The sequence below is a fragment of the Medicago truncatula genome, chromosome 1, assembly GCF_003473485.1.
Source record: "Medicago truncatula cultivar Jemalong A17 chromosome 1, MtrunA17r5.0-ANR, whole genome shotgun sequence".
NCBI lineage: Eukaryota > Viridiplantae > Streptophyta > Magnoliopsida > Fabales > Fabaceae > Medicago > Medicago truncatula.
In genome coordinates, this window is record NC_053042.1 from 27,927,773 (window position 1) to 27,946,757 (window position 18,985).

The 18,985-nt window shown below is 35.8% G+C and overlaps 2 protein-coding genes across 2 annotated transcripts; both read left to right on the plus strand.

The window, feature by feature from the left end:
• The first annotated feature begins 2,561 nt into the window (after nt 1-2,561).
• On the plus strand, nt 2,562-7,133 carry LOC25483613 (calcium-dependent protein kinase 20). Its single transcript, XM_024775514.2, has 8 exons — nt 2,562-2,894; nt 2,934-3,507; nt 4,642-4,785; nt 4,885-5,037; nt 5,856-5,971; nt 6,215-6,382; nt 6,557-6,781; nt 6,983-7,133. The coding sequence occupies exons 1-8, from the start codon at nt 2,562-2,564 to the stop codon at nt 7,052-7,054; spliced, it is 1,785 nt and encodes a 594-aa protein (XP_024631282.1). The 3' UTR covers nt 7,055-7,133.
• Nucleotides 7,134-12,644: 5,511 nt separating this feature from the next.
• On the plus strand, nt 12,645-15,664 carry LOC120576004 (APO protein 3, mitochondrial). Its single transcript, XM_039826950.1, has 3 exons — nt 12,645-13,147; nt 13,901-14,331; nt 14,438-15,664. The coding sequence occupies exons 1-3, from the start codon at nt 12,795-12,797 to the stop codon at nt 14,842-14,844; spliced, it is 1,191 nt and encodes a 396-aa protein (XP_039682884.1). The 5' UTR covers nt 12,645-12,794; the 3' UTR covers nt 14,845-15,664.
• The last annotated feature ends 3,321 nt before the right edge of the window (nt 15,665-18,985 follow it).

An 18,985-nucleotide genomic window follows, 5' to 3' on the forward strand; every position in this document is an offset into this window, starting at 1 on the left:
AATGGAAAAATTAAATAAATTTTTGATTGATATTTTAATAAAGCAAGGACTGATTCTTTGTGATCTGTCGCTTCCCTTTCAGATCCAAACTCCTCCCAGATGTAGCGGTTGTATATGGTGGTGCGACGAATGGTTTTTCCCTCCACGCTACCTCTTACCCCGTCAGGGTTCTTAAATTTCAGCTTTCCGATGGTTGTGGCGTTCGTTGTGGTGGTTTATCACCATTTCGGTGGTTCCTACAACGTCGAAGGGCTCGAGTGTTGGTTCAAAAACGTGTTGTTGTGTGTGTGAACACCATTAAATGCATGCGCGGTACTGTTACAAGGTGAGATCTACCAGTCTTCCTTCTTCCGGCGGCCGCCTCTGCTCCAACACGATCAACCCTCCTCCGACGTTGTTCTTTCTTCGCCGTCTGCAAGGGCCGTGGTGGGTGTTGACTACGGTTTCAATTTTGGATGGTTGATGCAGATCTGCTCTGCAGGTTTGGATTTGGTTCTATTCAAGATTAAAGGAGGTTGTTTAAAAAAAATCTGATTCAATCTCGTGATTAATTTTGGATTGGGTGGCTAGAAACTGTCGAGTAGACGTGTCAGATTAGATGTTTTCCTCTCCGGCGGTCAAGCTTCAGCTCGGATTCCCAACTTATCGTCGTCGTCATCCCCGAGGTTATCGTCGTTCTTCAAAGTCTGATAAGGGACGAACTATTGTGTTGATCCAGATGTTTCTGGATGGTGGTTGTGATTATGGTCTAAAGTTTTCAGTATTCCTCTCCGTGCCGGAAGGAGGGTCTTATTTGGTATTTGCTATGGGGATCAAAAGAGTGTTTAACTTGCTTTACAGGGAGATGATGGTACGTGGATCTGCTCCGTGTTGATGGTTGGTCCATTCACCCCAGTCTAGACCTCTAAAGAGGTTGTTTTGATCCATTTGTGTTGTTTTAAATTTTTATGTTACCCGTTTGGGTAGACCTATATTCCGTGGATAAATTGGTTAAGTTTATGTCCCCCAATTTTTATATGTATTTTTTCCCTTTTTTTAATAATATATATGAGCATTTGTCAAAATGTTAGAGTTGTGTACTAATAACTTAGTTGGGAATCACTCTTCTTGATGTCATTTGTTCTTGCCTTATAAAAAAAAATAAACGACAATTATTTTGTTAAAAAAAATGCGAATGTGACAATTATTATGAGAATGAGGAAATAATACTACTAATCAATAAATGTAAATCACCACACAAAAAAAATAAAGAAAAGTAAATTGAGCCCCTTGTAATTTTTTGCACTATATATTATTATAATTATTAATTCTTTCAAAAAATATATTATAATTATTAATTAATGTTCAAAAGTTTGAATCTCTTGGTCATGGTGTTGGCAACACCACTTTTACATGAATATATTCAACTCGCTTTTAAATAAATGGATCAAAACGAAATTTTGACGCATAGTAGAGCAAAAAATGGCAACTAATTATTCTCTTGCTCTATTCAACTAGCACTACGTCGGAGAAGCATAATTTTATGGATTCTCAGTTTTTAGGATTTCAATTTTAATGTTATATTTTAATTTTCGTGGAAAATATTTATTTGGTCAGCGATGAGGGGGTTCAAATCCGATTCTTGATAGACGATATCATAGAACTTTTCTGTTATTAATACTCCCTACGTTTTAAAATGAGTGTCGCTTTAGCCAATTTCACATGGATTAAGGAATGGAATGAAATAATCATTAGACATAACACTTTTACTAAACTGCCCTTACTTTATAAGAAAAAGACAAACTTAAAGTTGCATTGAAAATTGTGTGAGAGAAAAGTTGGAAGAAAAAAAATTAAAGTTGTATTGAAAATGTAAAGTGACATTCATTTTGAAACAATTTTTTTTTGCTAAAGCGACGCTCATTTTGAAACTGAGGAGTATTATTTTATTTGAGGTGATTATTATTATTATTATTATTATTATTATTATTATTATAGTTTTTTTTAAGGACTTATTGTGGTTGTTATTTTATTTTATTTTAAGTTTTTGATTTTATTTCTCCTTAAAAATAAATTTTTTCGACAAATATTATTATTATTTTAAGGATTTTTATTATTATTTCATATTTGCATTGCATGCATGCATGCAACATGAGTTTTCTCATCACGTTGACAAGCTAATGAGCTGTATGTAGACGATCATGGCCTTCGTCTTCTCCATTTCCTCAATCCTCCTGAATATTCTTAATCATTATTATCATAACAATAACACACATTAATCAACCACCATTATTAATTACCATTCTCTTCATTTTTTTCATCAATTCTTTCCTCCCAAAATTTCGTATTCCAATTGATTGTAAATCAACACAAATCTCGAAATTGGATCAATTTCAAAATTTCCAACATCGTTGTTCCTTTTTCGGTAGAACCTCAAATTTTTAAATCCAACACGCATTTCAATTTCGAGATCTCTTAATTTCAAAGAAATTAGGGTTTCTCGTAGCTCTCAATACTCACCGTCAATGGCGTCGTGGAGAGAGTGGAGAGGAACACGGTGCTGAAACGACGTCGTTTTTTCAATGGGCAACAACTGTGTGGGACCAAACCTCGGTAACAATGGTGGTTTCCTACAATCCGTTTCCGCGGCCGTATGGAAAACACGTCCGCCAGAGGCAAGGCTTCCTCCTCCTAATGCCGAAGATAAAAACAAAACTCCGACAACACCGGAAAATGCTGTAACAGGTTCCTCGAAACCGGAGTCTTGTGCTGGTGGGAAAGTTTCTGAACATGTTTCGGTTCAGAGCACACCTCCTGAACAGGTGAAAATAGCAGCCGCAGAAATAAAACCGCTCGAACATGAAAAGCCGGTAAAAGCAGCAGCATCTAGTGCTGTTGCTGGTGGTGGTGGTGGTGTTGCTGCTGCTACTGCTGGTGCTGGTGGTGCGGGCGAGGGTGATGCGGATAAACCTAAGAAACCAACACATGTGAAAAGATTATCAAGTATTGGACTTCAGGTAGAATCTGTATTGGGAAGGAAAACTGAAAACATAAAAGATTTTTACAGTTTGGGGAGAAAATTAGGTCAAGGGCAATTTGGGACAACATTTCTATGTATGGCAAAAGGGACTAATAAGGAATTTGCTTGCAAGTCAATTGCAAAGAGGAAATTAACAACACAAGAGGATGTGGAGGATGTAAGAAGAGAGATTCGGATAATGCACCATTTGGCAGGTCATCCGAATGTGATACAAATAGTTGGTGCTTATGAAGATGCCGTTGCGGTTCATGTTGTTATGGAGTTATGTGCTGGTGGTGAGCTTTTCGATAGGATTATACAGAGAGGGCATTATAGTGAAAGAAAAGCTTCTGAACTTACTAGGTTGATTTTAGGTGTTGTTCAAGCTTGTCATTCTTTAGGGGTTATGCATAGAGATTTGAAGCCGGAAAATTTTCTGTTTGTTAGTCATGATGAAGAATCAGCACTTAAGACGATTGATTTTGGACTCTCGGTGTTTTTTAGACCAGGTATATTCAATTTATTTGTTTTGTCATTTTGGCAACATTATTGTTCTGGTTGATCAGTTGAATGAAAATGATGATACAGTTGACATGAGGGATTGGTGTTTAAGTTGAATATGATCATGGAATGATAGGAGAGACTTGATGATTTTGATCTATTTAGTTTTGAATAGCGTGCTACTATTTTACTCATATAATTATTACACACAATTGACATAATAGCAAATATAAGGCTTTGATTTGGGAGTTTTGCCTATGCGATTGGGAGTACAGCACATGCGTTTAGTTTTGAAATTATCCAAATTACCGTTTACATCTTCCCTCCGTCTTTTTAGTTTTACCTTGTATGATCTGTGATTATTTCTGTCTGTAGAAAATGGACTATTAGCTGTTTATAGAGATAATTATATTAAACAAGTGTGATGGGAAAGGGATGTAGAGATGGATCGGAAATGAAGTGAGAGATATGAAGGCGATGAAAAATACAAAAGAAGATGATATATAGAATGTTAAAGAAAAGAGACATGAAAAATTATAAATGTGTTGATTTGGAATTTGGAATAAGTTGTCTCAGTCAACATTCTTGTGTACTATGACATGGTAAAGGAAAGTTTGTTCTTACAAGACAAAATAATCTTGATGCTTTAATATTTGTCATATCAAGCAAGTTTTTGATGTTTTGAAAAGAAAAAAATACGGTTAAGGTCTTAAGTAGGCTGGCGCATTTTTTCTTCACTATCTTGATCCCCTGTAATTATTTTTACTCATGTTTCCAAAATTAATATTTTGAATGAAAGCTATTTTCATATTTTGTTAAGCATGACTGCTCTGCAGGTCCATAGTTATGCATTTTATGACCTCAGCGGGTTGTCTAATAAGAATCATGTGAACGAAGTTGAATATTATAACAGCGGTTTATAGGGCTTATGTTTATAAAATTCTATGTTGAAATGAGAAAGTGGACTAGCCGATCATGTGTGCTAAATATTGAATCATGCTATTCCATATCAAAGACACATTATCTTGATTCACTAGGGTGAACTTAGCTGTTTTGTCTAACTGTTAAAAACATTTTCTTTTTCTCTATTTTTGGTTTAGCTTTTTTCTAGTTCAGTTTGAGAAAAATATCCATTACCACAGGTGAGACATTTACTGATGTGGTTGGAAGCCCATACTATGTGGCCCCTGAAGTTTTGCGGAAGAATTACGGTCAAGAATGTGATGTATGGAGCGCTGGGGTGATCATTTATATTCTACTCAGTGGAGTTCCACCATTTTGGGATGGTGAGAATGCTATGCCACTTGATTTTGTTGTTTATCTTCAGCAATATTAGTTGTGTCTGTGATGTAGTATGTGTCTGATGTGTTTGGTCTTTCCATCAGAAACTGAACAAGGAATATTTGAGCAAGTATTGAAAGGAGAGCTTGACTTTATTTCTGATCCGTGGCCAAGCATATCTGAAAGTGCGAAGGATCTTGTTCGAAGAATGCTTATAAGGGATCCTAAGAAGAGGATGACGGCACATGAAGTTCTTTGTGAGTATGCAAACCTCTATGATACTAAATAGCTAGATCTCGAACGCATCTTAGAATAGTTTGCACTTTTTTTGTCACCAGAGATCTAATATGTCCTGTTATGCAAGATTTTCTTTTTTAACAATGTTATATATTCTTGATGACAGATTATCTGGTTAGCGGCAACTTAATACTTTAAACTAGTCGCTGCTCTTATTTCGTATTACAGACTGAGAACTTTTTCATTTAACCCTGGGAAGGATGAGGGGGGAGTAAAGCATGGTTCTCAATAATATTTGACAGGTTTAATTTACAACTAAAAGGAATATGAAACGTATGGGCGATTAATTTCATGTTCCGTATGCTGGACGAACCAAAACTTTCAATCTTGATATCTCAGTTGAAATGTTGCCCCATATTATTTTCATGTAGCAGATATGTAAACTCTACATATATTCATATGAATTATAAATGGGAAATGTTAACTAGCGAGCCAGAAATTTAGTAAGCTATGGTTGAACCGCTAATTTTTCCTCTTTGCTGATTGTTATCATTGCGTACTACTATTTTGATCACAAGTTTTTTCTTTTGATGAAAATCACAAGTTAGAGGTAGATATAGGATTTCTCTCTTAGGACCAATCATCATTTGATTCTAGGAATTCTCTCTTAATATTTTACTATAATGTTGAAGAGATAGATATAGGATTCTCAGAAGTGGCATAATGATTATCAGTCTGCATGATCATGCATGACACTGATCTCATTGTTTTAAATGATAAGCATAATTGGTGTTCTGTTTCAAAATTAAAATACTTAGTTATGATTGATCATTTGCAGGCCATCCTTGGGTTCAGGTTGGAGGTGTTGCTCCTGATAAACCGCTTGATTCCGCTGTCTTATCTCGTTTGAAGCAATTCTCTGCAATGAACAAGCTCAAAAAAATAGCCATTCGAGTGAGTATCCAGTACCCACCGGTATTTTAAGATTAGAAGAATTGCATGTTACATGGAAACAATCTAAGAAGTTACAAGACTTCTTGTCTAATTGATTGAAAATGTAATCAATTGAAGAATAAAGCAGAAAGAAAGCTGCAATTTTTAATCAATATTGAACATTTTGCCAATGGGAAGCAATTGCTATGTTCAAGAAAAAAATATATTATGTAGCATGACATTCTGTATTATATCCCTTGGCAGGTAATTGCCGAAAATCTGTCCGAGGAGGAAATAGCAGGACTTAAAGAAATGTTCAAGATGATAGACACGGATAATAGCGGACAGATCAGTCTTGAAGAACTGAAAAATGGCTTAGAAAGAGTGGGTTCCGTTCTTAAGGATTCTGAAATCAACTGGTTAATGCAAGCGGTGAGTGCTTGCCTGCTATCCAAATTGTCAGTTCTATGTTCAAAATGAATGACTGCATGTTGCTCATTGTTGAAAAACAAGAATGCCCTAGACTTTTTATGTTGTGTTCAGCTGAATGATCAATATTTTGTATTTCATCTGCTCGATATTTTTCCTTTCTTCTTTAAAATTCAGGCAGACGTTGATAATAGTGGTACCATAGACTATGGTGAATTCATAGCAGCCATGCTTCATCTAAACAAGGTTCAAAAGGAAGATCATCTATTTGCAGCCTTTAACTACTTTGACAAAGATGGGAGTGGATACATTACAAAGGATGAGCTCCAACAAGCCTGTAACCAGTTTGGCCTACAAGAGGATCATCTAGATGATATAATACGTGAAGCTGATCGCGATAATGTAATGGATCTTAATTTTTTTACATCTTGTTTCTTTAACATTACTTTTACTCATCCTGTCCTCTCCTTTCTTACTTCCTTCTTCCTTTCCCATCACGTAATCCATTACGTGTTTCAGTTTTGCTCTTTCTATTTTTCCTTTTACTTGAACATTTAATTTCTTGTTTTTCTTTATTCAACTTGAATTTTGCATTGTTTTCAGGATGGTCGCATTGACTACAGTGAATTTGTTGCAATGATGCAAGACACTGATTTTGGCAAAAAGGGGCTATAAACAGCATGAGAAAAACTATGGATGCCTTCAGGCATTAGAGAACTCTTGATCTTGCCAAATGAGGACTTGATCTATAACTTCGAGCGAGTTTCTTCTGTTAATGAAGATAAATTATGTAAGTGAATGCATTTGGAAACTGCTTGAGCTTCAGGGAGAGGAAGCACTAATGACATGCTAATTATAGTGTTTATGTATTTAGTATTTACAACTTTTTAAGAATATAATCAAGTATAGTTTTTCCTTTTGTACCTCTTACCCAATTTTTGGGGTAAATGGATGCTAGAATGATTTCTCAGCATGTGATCTAGTGGTTTTATCGAGTGTTAGTTCATGCTAAACATCAACTGAGGACAAATTTCTAAAAGAAGTGTTGAAGGACATGCATTTATGCAGTAAGCAAGAATGCTCTTCAAGCTGCACCGGCCTTACGTCTTTCTTTGATACCATGCCATTTGTCGGTCAGTCTCAAGCCACGTGATCATGCCGAATATCATGTTGTATCAACTCATGTACCCTATTTGCATTCATGTATAGAGAAAGACATCTGTACTTTTTGGTTAGTGATTTTCATTTTAAATGTATAAACTCCAATATTTTTCTGTAATGACTTATTTTTGTTAATGATATGAGGTGATGTGTTTGATAATGCAATCTCTTTGAACTCAAGATTTGTTTCCTCATCCCCTTCACTATATCCCGTATGATTTAAGCAAGATGTATTTTTTTTTTTGAAGAAGTTAAATTAGCCAACCTAAATTGGCACTGGGGAGAATCGAACTTGAAACCTCGAGGAGGAGCACACTCCCAAGTCTCAAGCCAATACCATGAGACCAACCCAAGTGAATCCCCATTATGAATGAGTATAGCACCAAGATGCCCTTTAACCTCCAAAATAGTGAACCAAGTATCTATAGATTTGTTGAAGATAGGGAAAAAAAAGTAGACTTTAACCAATTGAAATAATATATCATGATTTATGAGGGTATGCAGTATAGGACACAAAAGTATGTTAAAGAAAGGTTGAAGATTCTACGATATAATGAACTAAGGATCGAATTCGGTTGGGAGAGGTATACACATTTAGTGTTTGATATGCCTCAAATAAGATTATCTTTAGTGGATGAAGAAAAGTGAGAGAATTGAAAGATTTATATTATAAATTAGTGAAGGACAAGGGTTTTGATCGAACTCAAATAGACTTAACATTAAGACTAGGATTTATGGGGATCAAAATTACTTTTTTATCAAAGGGTTCTGACAAGGGTTTTAGTGAAGGACAAGGGTTCTGACTCGTAAACTAGTTCCATAGCATATTCAAAGAAGTTATAAAAAACCATTTCGGGCATTCACCAAAAAGCCATGTGGAAGGGTTATAAAAAACCAAAATAGTAGAGACAAGTAATTTGAAACCGATAAAATGGATTTTAGGTAGAACTCCGATACAATCCTTAATTAAATCACAGAACTTAATGTTTGAATGAGAAGTAAATTTAAAAATACTAGAGATATGTTTTGTGAAATATGAGTTGATTCATTCAAGTTGATTAGCCTAACTATATATATCAGTAACAAAATGATCCATTAAAATATTCTAGAATTCTATCCACTCCCAAATGACACCTCACCAAAAGAAATAACAAACAAAAGTAAAATATTACTGCATGGTAATATTTTAATTAAGTGCTTATTGTATAAACACGGTTGGCACTTGTGTACCAATGAGGGATCAATGTTATGTATTATTGATCAATTAAGATGTGCCACCAGACACACCTTTTTTTTTTTTTTATTAAAAAAAGACAAAATAAAAAAAAACAACAGTGAGAGAGGAATAAAATTCAAGCTCCACACCCTTTTCTTCTTATTCTTCATTCATTCCATTTCAAAACAAAACCCACCCATCATCATCATTAACTTTTCGTCCACCCATTTCTGCAATAGTATTGTGTTTCTGGTTTCATTTTGTATTTTGATAATGGGTGGGTTTTGTTTTGAAGAGGAAGGAAGGGAGAAGAAGAGAAGAGTGTGGAGCTTTTGAACTCTCTCTCTCTCTCTCACTATATATATATATAGGAGGGATATTTTGACTCCCACGCATCAGGGTGTTTTCTTCTCTCATTCATTATCGTAAAAATCAAAATGGTGTTGTTCTTCTTAAACAGTCCTTGCAATGTTTCAATTCTTAAAACGGTGTTTGAAATTATAAGCTGCATTGATCCCAAAGCGCCGATCTTCCACTCTGTTCAACCAAAGTTTTTGGGCTTAATTATAGATCAGAGAATTCAGACTTATAATTAGATTATTGAAATCAAAATGAAATTGAAAGAAAAATCCAAAATTGATGGAAAAAATTGAGAGTCGTGAATTTACAACCCCATCACTCTAAAGCTTCCTATGATTTATATCCCAATAAAAGAAATGAAACGTGAAAAAGGCATGGCCGCAGCAAATTTCATTCCAGGTTTTCTGGAAATTATGGAAGATAACTTTGAGAATGTGTTTCGGTGGAAGCCAAGACAATAGGGATCACGTGAGTAACTTCAAACTAATTATTAATGGTCAGATTAAAACCAAATAAAGGGTGAGGATTTGAATTAACTCTTTTTAGAGAATATCTCTCCTCATATATATATATATATATATATATATATATATATATATATATATATATATATATATATATATATATATATATATATAGGGGATGTTTCAAATGAGAGGACATTTTATAATAAGAGGGTGAGAGGAAGAGATAATAACCCTTAGATTAAATTAGATGGTTGTGATTAAATGTTACTTTTAATGACTCAGGTGAGACTCTCTTTTCCCTTTTTCCCTTTCAGCCTGAAAGTGAAACGTTGCCTTCCTTCTCCCTTCATTCAACGTGACTCACTCCTCTTTCTCCCTGCACTCAAACTAAAGTTCTATCACCGCCTATTCCATGAAGAGGCTTTAGATCTACGATGTGAATATGACCAATTGTTGATTAATTTGTTTTTCTCACTGTTTGGATGCACTTAACTATCAGGGACTCGATTCAATTGGAACTTGGTAAATTGAAGAAGTTGACACAAGAGATTGGGAATAACAACCTTAAAAAGATCACAAGTAAATTTTTTTGTTTTTCCCTTCCAATTTATATAAATCTCATGCTTTTAAGTTCCAACAATTGGATCTTAAGGTTGCTAAAAAAAAAAAAAAGATGTTCAAACGTACTGGAAAGTTGATTAAATTAAGTGCGGATTTTTTAAGAAAAAAATGGAAGAAATTGAACACGTAAACAGTACATGGAAATGGGAGGAATAGAAATCACCCGTGAGAGAGAACCAGGAAGTGGAGAAGAGAAGAGGAAAGGTGTAGGTTGTGGTATGTCACCCTTTTCAAAGAGCAGTTTAATCTGGGACGTTGATTTTGATCCAACAGTCTAAATTAACTCCTCTCATCTCTCATTATAAAATGTCCTCTAACTTGATACACCCTCTATATATATATATATATATATATTTGTTGTTTCTTTTATTTTGTCTTTAAAAAAAAGGTGTGTCATGTCACGTGGCACATCTTAATTAGTCAATGATATATAACACTGATCCTTCAATGATACATAAGTGCGATCCGTATAAACACATATGATATAAATGCTTTTTTTTGTGTGTACATATCATATAAATACTTATAAACACATCAATATATCATATAGGTTTTTATTTTTTATTTTATTTCATTCATATAATATACTGTATAAGTTGTTTTTATAGGCTATTTTGGAGAGCTTATAAAAATAAGTTAAAAATAAAGTTATGCACTTGTCCTAAACTATTTTTGTAAACTCTCAAATAGTCTGACACTTGATTATGAAAGTAGATAAATTCAAATTTCTTTTTTCTTATCAAGTCAAATAAATGAATCTAAACGAATTAAATTGAAAATTTTATTTGAATATTGTTAGTTTTAAAATTAACGGTTGGGAATTGGGATTGATGGGTATATAAAAGGGACAAAAAAATAGTAAATAGTCAATTACCCCTCTGAAATTGTAGATTTCGTCAAAAACTCCCCTGAATTTTGCAAAACTTCAAAAAAACCTCTTGAAATTGTCAAACGTCAGTCAAATACCCCCTCTGTTAATTTCCTCCATCCAACATGCTTACATGGCTGTTAACTGCCACATGATCAAAAAAGTCATGCCACGTCACAGGGGGTAATTGACTAAAATTTTAATTTTTAAAAAAAAAAATGATTTTTTTTCTTTTCAAAATTAACATTTGTGCCACCCACTCACCTTACAAATATAGAATAGTGCAGTGCAATATCTTTTCATTGATATGAGCTGCTAATATATACAATTGAGTTAGAGTTCAAATTAGACTAACAAAGCAGAATTGTTTGTAGGGTCCATAGATGTGCCAACATTTCTTTAAGGATAATTATGCATAGACACCCTTATTCCTATACCACCTTTGTACCACTCCATGTGGCATGTGCATTTTGGTCATTTAACCTCAAAACAACATCTTCTCTTTCATCTTCCCTCTCTCACAACAGTCAGTTTCCTCTTCTCTTCTCAACAGATCTCAGACCACCATCTTCGCCGCCAGCACCCACCATGAAGTTGTAACCCATCACCGAACCGCAACCCCTTCTTCTCCATCGCCTTCGGTCGTCCATCACCACCTGCGTTTTGGTTTTTGTTTTTTCAGATCTATACATCCGTCCGTTTCCCCCTCTTTTCTCTCTTCTCCCTCACCGTCACCACCATCGGCCCACCCACCATCGTCACCATCACCGTCATCATCAAATCTGCCACCATCGATTCATGTCGTCAACCACCCTCGATTTCCAGAACTCCCTCTTTGTTATCTCACCGACCACCATTCCACCACCCTCCGTCAACCACCATCCAATATCAGGAACAGGAACCAAAACAACATCACCGTGGAGACCCAAACACACAACCCATCTGAGAAGAGAGGTGCATAGAAATTAAAAACAAAAACTAAATATAAAAAAGCAGTTTTTTTCAACAAAAAAAAAAAAAAAACTCGAGCTGGCACTTTTGGAGTATTTTATTTTAAAATGTCACATGTGGGAGTGTGTATGATAGTGGTATGCCACATTAAAGTGTTGGTGTATTAATACACTTTCTTTAATTAGCATTCAATTAACCAATCAATTTGCCAGACAAAGTATTTATGTAATCTATGCCGGCTAAGTTCAAAATATTGGCACAATATTGAGAGTTTAAATTTGAGGAGGTATTTGCTACATAAATTTTAAATTTGAGAGGATATATGCATGCAAATGTTAAATTTTAGGGGGTATTTATAAGGTGAATGGGTGGCACAAATGTTAAATTTAAAAAGAAAAAAAAAATCATATTTTAAAAAAATTAATTAAAAATATAGTCAATTATCCCCTATGACGTGTCATGACTTTTTTGATCATGTTGGATGGAGGAAATTAACAGAGGGGGTGTATTTGACTGACTTTTGACGATTTCATGAGAGTTTTTGAAGTTTTGCAAAATTCAGGGAGATCTTTAACAAAAGCTACAATTTCAGAGGGTAATTGACTATTTACTGCAACAAAAATGGTAGAAAAACAGCAAGAGAGAGCCCCCATATCGCCCTCGACTTCCGCTCAAAGGCATCCTTAATTGCCGCGACACCTTCCTATAGCTTCATTCCGCCGCCGCCGCCGCCGCCTTTTACTCTCGTCATCGATAGCCTCATGAACCACGATGCTTCCAAGCCTCGTTCAAAGAATCACACAATTTCTTATTCCACAACAAACATACACAACCACACGTTTCCATCATTTATACTCCACTCTCTCCATTTACGATAACATCCCAAAGAAGCTGAAGAAATTCGAGAGAAAACCATTGGTAACAAGTATCAACGAACTAAAACGCCGAGGTAGACAGAGGAGAAAAGAGAGACAAAATGTGAAAGAGATTATTTTACAATCTCCAGAAAATGGTTTGTTGGTTCAGAAATTGATTCCTGTTGCCAAACAAGTTTATGCTGCTAGATCTGAAGTATTGTCTAGTGTTTCTAGACTTGTCAACTTCATTGCCATTTATTCATGCAGGTATTTCTATTACTTTGTAGTCAAAAGTTTAATAAAGAGTTACAGGGCCTATGAAGCACGGGCACTCCTCGGATAAGGCGTGTCCTCGTAGACACCTGTCGTGACTGACATCGATACATATAATTACACTGAATTATGTGATTTTCTAAAAATTGCTGTGTCAATGTCCGTGTCCGTATCCGTGCTTCATTTATAGCGGAGCGCCCAGTGGCTGCTATTCGAAGTTTGCTGCCGAGCTGTTTGCTGAAATGCTTCGGAGAAGAGTGAATAGATAAATTGATCATCGAATTGTTAGGTCAAAGTAGTTTCTGTTTTTTGGAAATTCGCATGCACATCATGAAATTATTAACTGTTTGTAAAATTAGTCTATAGTAAGCTAGCATAGATATGTGGGATAATCGTGCAATGTGGTGTGTCTAGTTAACGTGTCACGTCGTAACCTCCTGCAATAGAAGTTAACGGATGAACCATTTTGAATGGCACATTACGATTTCAAGAGTGCATTGCTAATTTGCAAAAATAGGGGGACTATTTTGATCGATGCCTACGATTTTGATGGCTAATTTGCCTATTTACTCTTAAGAAAGTATGTTGTTATTATTATATTAGAGGTGTTTTAAGTATTTTCTTCTAATATAGGGATATAAATGTTGAATTTTAATGTTTAGTTACTTTATTTAAGCCTTCAGATGCCTAAACTTATTGGGAATTTTTTAATATGCATTCTTGGTTGATATTTTGGATTCCTTGCAGCATATGTGGAGATGTTCATGTTGGTGATCCACCACATAAAATTAAAACATGTAATGTTAGAGGAAGCTTGTCAAGTAAAGAACACAGTTGGGTCAAAGGTGGTATTGAACATGTTCTGCCTCTTGTAGAATCATTTCATCTTTATGATCGAATTGGGAGGGCTGTTTCACATAATGAAATGCTTCTCGTGGACCGAATTCCAGCAATTGTTGAACTGTGTATCCAAGCAGGTGTTGACATACCTGAGTACCCTACCAGAAGAAGGACCTTTCCTGTTTACTGTGTTGCTGGTAGGATAATTGATTTTGAGAAAAGATTTCCTAAAGATATTTATCTTGAAAAAGATATAGAGGAATATGGATTTCCATATAAGAAAAAGAGATCGGATCAAGACACTAATTCTATGGAAATGCATTGTGATGACATCCAAGGTTAATGAACACGCGTCTTTTTCCTTATCTGTCAGTCTCACTTATACGCATAACATACAATTTGTCCTCTGTCAACTCGGCTAATTATATGTGTGCTTCTTTGCAGCTGTTGCTGTCCGAGGCATGAAAGCCTGGAAGAAAATGTGCACCGGAGCTTCAAAACTTATGGAGAAATATGCGGTACAAACTTGTGGATATTGTCCAGAGGTACAAGTGGGACCTAAAGGTCATAAAGTGCGAAATTGTCAAGCTTACAAACACCAGATGAGGGATGGGCAGCATGAATGGCAGGAAGCTACAATAAATGATTTTGTACCTCCAGTCTACGTCTATCACATTCGAGATCAGCAACCTGGTAAGCCTTTGGTAAATGAGTTGAAAAGATATTATGGTATGTTGCCTGCAGTTGTTGAGCTATTTTCACAGGCTGGGGCACCAGTTGAAAAGATTTATGGACATACAATGAGAGATGTTGTAGTCCCTGACATGGATGAGGAAAAGTGGGTTGTTTAGAGCAATCGGTTGGATGACTTCCTGTGCACGGAGGAACCATTTGGGCATTGGAAGAGTCTAAATTAACAAATAAGGTACAATTGTTTTGAATTTTAACAATTGTCTATGCTGGCAAAGATAGAGGATGTCTATTGTGAGCTCAGGGATACAATAGTATGAGAATAAGTACATTTGACAAAGTTATCATGTAATCTGCTGGTAACTAAAGGTTGCAGTCTTGGTAATGTGGAACACATTCTTTTGACACCAATTGGAGGTTAAAAACTCGAACTTCGTGCTTGGATTCTTTTGAGAACAGGTCTTTATCCCTCTACCGACCTCATTGGTCACTTTGTTGGTGTATGTTTGGTCCACTTTTAGTTGAGGCAAAATTGATTCCAGAGGTGTAGAATTGATTAGTTTCTAGTCTACTATGCTTTTATGCGGTATTTTTTTTATTAATTTTCTGCTACTAAAACCAAAGAAAACACTTGTCTACAGGATTAGTTTTAGTATTTTTTGGTTTACAAGAGGCAAAGAGTTAGTTGATGATGCATGAGTCAGAGTGAGGAGGAAAAGACGGCTTTTTTGTCAAGTACCTATATTATTAGTAGAAAAAGCAACTCCTAGATTTGCTTCAACAGTAATTAGTTTCTGGATACAGCTCCATGATTTTCAGAATAGTATATCATCTATTTTTTTGTAAATATTTTCTGCTTATTTGCTCGAATATGTCTTAATTATGTTGAGTGAATGATTGTGTTACGAACCTATCAATGGTTGATTATTCAATGATATTGAAATGGGATTATGCTCGTCCATGAGTTTATTTGATGAAAAACAAAGCTACACGGAAGAACGAATTCCCCCTTCCACTAGAGCTTTCTCTATAGTTCTGAAACCAAAATTACAAATCCTAATGTATCTAGCACAAGATTAATCCTATTTACAAGAGATAGGACTAACTGTTACAATAACAATAAAAAAACAGAAACCTAACTGACTTCCAAACAGAAACCTAACTGACTTCCAAACAGAAACTAACTCTAACAATATTAACTATGAACTAAATTAACTAATTATATTCTTCCCCTTATTTATGTGATAAACCTGTGTTTATTTTGGTACCTTACAGATTGATATTCATTCTGTATCTAAAACCCTGAATTTCTTCCTTGAGATGACTGTCACTCTAATATCAAACACCATATCCATCAAGAAGAAAACAATTTGATTCAGTATCAGTCTGTTTTAATTATTTTGCTTGATTTGTTGTAATTCCTACCATTTTTGTTGGTCAGTTGATATATGCTGTGCTGGTATGGCAAAGGATGTTATTTGTTAGGTTCAGTTTCAGTTACAGAATCGAACAAAAGAATTGGCCTGTTGAGTTTGTATACATACAAGGCATTGTCCTTATATAGTGTCAGAATCAGCTATTCAATCACTCTCTGCATAGTCAATATCTTTATTCTTTTGCATTCACTGATATTGGGGCTCTCAATCTTGGGAGCTTGAACGTTATCCATATTTTTTCTTCATCAATCAATTAAATAAATGTTCATGAGTCATGACTATCTTCTCTGTAATTGTTAATTGACCCAGTTGGAGTTTGATAACACGTAAAATGCATTACTTTTTTAGCTCGACTTACACATGTTTTGATTTTGATTTTACAGATTTTTGCATTGTTATGTTGGTATTGTGTGTCTATTTCAGGCATTTGTCGATTAAAAGTCCATGTGCATCAAAATGAAGAAAAACGGTGAAAAAAAAAGAAAGATTAAAAAAAAGTCAACAAGTCAGATGGGAAGTCAACACTAGTTATTGAATAATTCCTCCCCACTTTCAGAAGCAGTTACCCTCACTTCCTGCATTTTCTCCACCACTTGGAACACAATCAGAAGCGCACTCTGATGGATTTTTTGTTAAATATAGTGTATAAGCTAGTTGAACCTATTTCTATTGCTGACTCATATACATGAGTGACACGTGCATTGAGTATATAATGAATGAATACAGTGATGCAAATTAGAGCTCACTGAATATTATTTTCTGTTATTCAGATCTAACAAACTCTTCTCTCTTTATCATTGTGAGTGTGTGAGTATAGTGCAGTGAAGCACTCAAGCTCCAACATATGGTATCCAGAGCATAATTGTTGAAGCTTCGAGAGAAAAAGTGAGTGAAAATCTCAATTGTGACAAAATCAGTGAGTGAGCAACAATGGCGACGAACAATCATTTTCCGGCAAACTTTCTGATCCTCGACGGACGCAATTACGATCAGTGGAGCATGAAGATGAAGGTGATTCTCAGTTATCAGGATGTGTGGGATCTGGTGCAGAATGGCTTAACTCTGTTATCGGCGGCCGCAACCGTTGCGCAACAAAATTTGTACAGAGAATCGAAGAAGAAGGATTGGAAAGGATTGTGTATCCTCCATCAGTGTGTGACTCCTGCAATTTTCGAGAAAATTTCCAGATCTGAAACGTGCAAAGCAGCGTGGGACATTCTCGCGAATTCCTACGTCGGAGATCAGAGATTGAAGAAGGTGCGGCTTCAAACCCTACGAAGACAATACGAATTACTAGGAATGGAGGAGAGTGAATCGATTGCTGCATATTTCACTAGAGTTCAAACTACGACGAATCAAATGTTGTATTGCGGTGAAACGTTGTCTGATGAATCGATCGTGGAGAAGATCTTGCGATCGGTGTCTTCGCGATTCGATCATATTACGGTGGCGATTGAACAGGCGAAAGATCTGTCAACGATGACGATCGAAGAACTTCAAGGATCTCTTGAAGCTCATGAACATAGATTGAATGAGAAGCGAGCGGTGAAGTCTAGCATCGAGCAAGCACTAGCGGCACAAACAGGCAACAAATCTGGTGGATATCAAAGAGGACGTGGCAGAGGCAGAAACAGTTATAGAGGAGGCAGAGGAAGAGGTAATTACAATAACTCAAACTATGCTAAAGGCAATTCTAGTGAAAACAGCAGCAACACTGAACAAGGAACTCATAGTAATGAAAATTATAGAGGAAGAGGAGGTAGAGGTGGTCGAGGTTTTAGAGGGAGAGGGAGAAAATTTGATAAAAGCCACATACAGTGTTATAATTGTGAGAGATATGGGCATTTTGCTGATGAGTGCTACAACAATGTTAATAGTGCTGATGCTAAACTGGCCGAAGAAGAGGAGGAGATAGAGGAATCTCTGTTGATGGCTATTGAAGAAAGGGAGAGTAGTGATGAAATAGTGCATATGGTGACAACTAAGGAGGAAGGTGAGCGTGGTGAGCACTGGTTTCTAGACACAGGCTATTCAACTCATATAACCGGAAGGAAGGACTGGTTTGTTGAACTTGATTTTTCAATCAGGAGTAGAATAAGATTTGCTGATGATAGAACCACCGTGAAGGTGGAAGGTGTGGGGAAGGTGATGATAAGAAAGAAGGATGGCTCGTTGTGCTTCATTACTGGTGTGCTCTATGTGCCAGGAATGAAGAGTAACCTGTTGAGTATTGGACAACTGTTAGAGAAGGGATATAGGATGGTGCTTGAAGATAAGGCCATGAAGGTGTATGATACTGAACAGAGGTTACTGGTGAAGGCAACTCTCTCCAAAAACAGGATATTCAAAGTTGAGTTGGGAGTGTTGATGCAGAAGTGTTTAGCTACAACAGTTGATAAAGAGGAATGGTTGTGGCCTTTCAGATATGGACATCTGAATTTTGGTGATCTAAACAGGATTCAGAGCAAAGCAATAGTGACAGGTTTGCCTCATATCCATGTTCCAAAGGATGTTTGTGCAGAATGTGTAGAATGCAAGATGCCAAGAGGTGCCTTCAATCCAAATATGTCAAGAAGATCAAAGAGAAAGCTGCAGGTGATCTTCTCAGATGTGTGTGGTCCAATACAACATGAAACTCCTGCTGGTAACAAGTATTTTGTTACATTTATTGATGAGTTCACTAGGAAACTTTGGATTTATTTGATTAGGAGGAAGAATAATGTGTTGGGAGTATTCAAAAAATTCAAAGTCCTAGTTGAAAAACAGTGTGGACAGAATATAGAGATTCTGAGAACTGATGGTGGTGGAGAGTATGTTAGCACTGAATTTAATGAATATTGTGAAAATGAAGGAATAACACATGAGG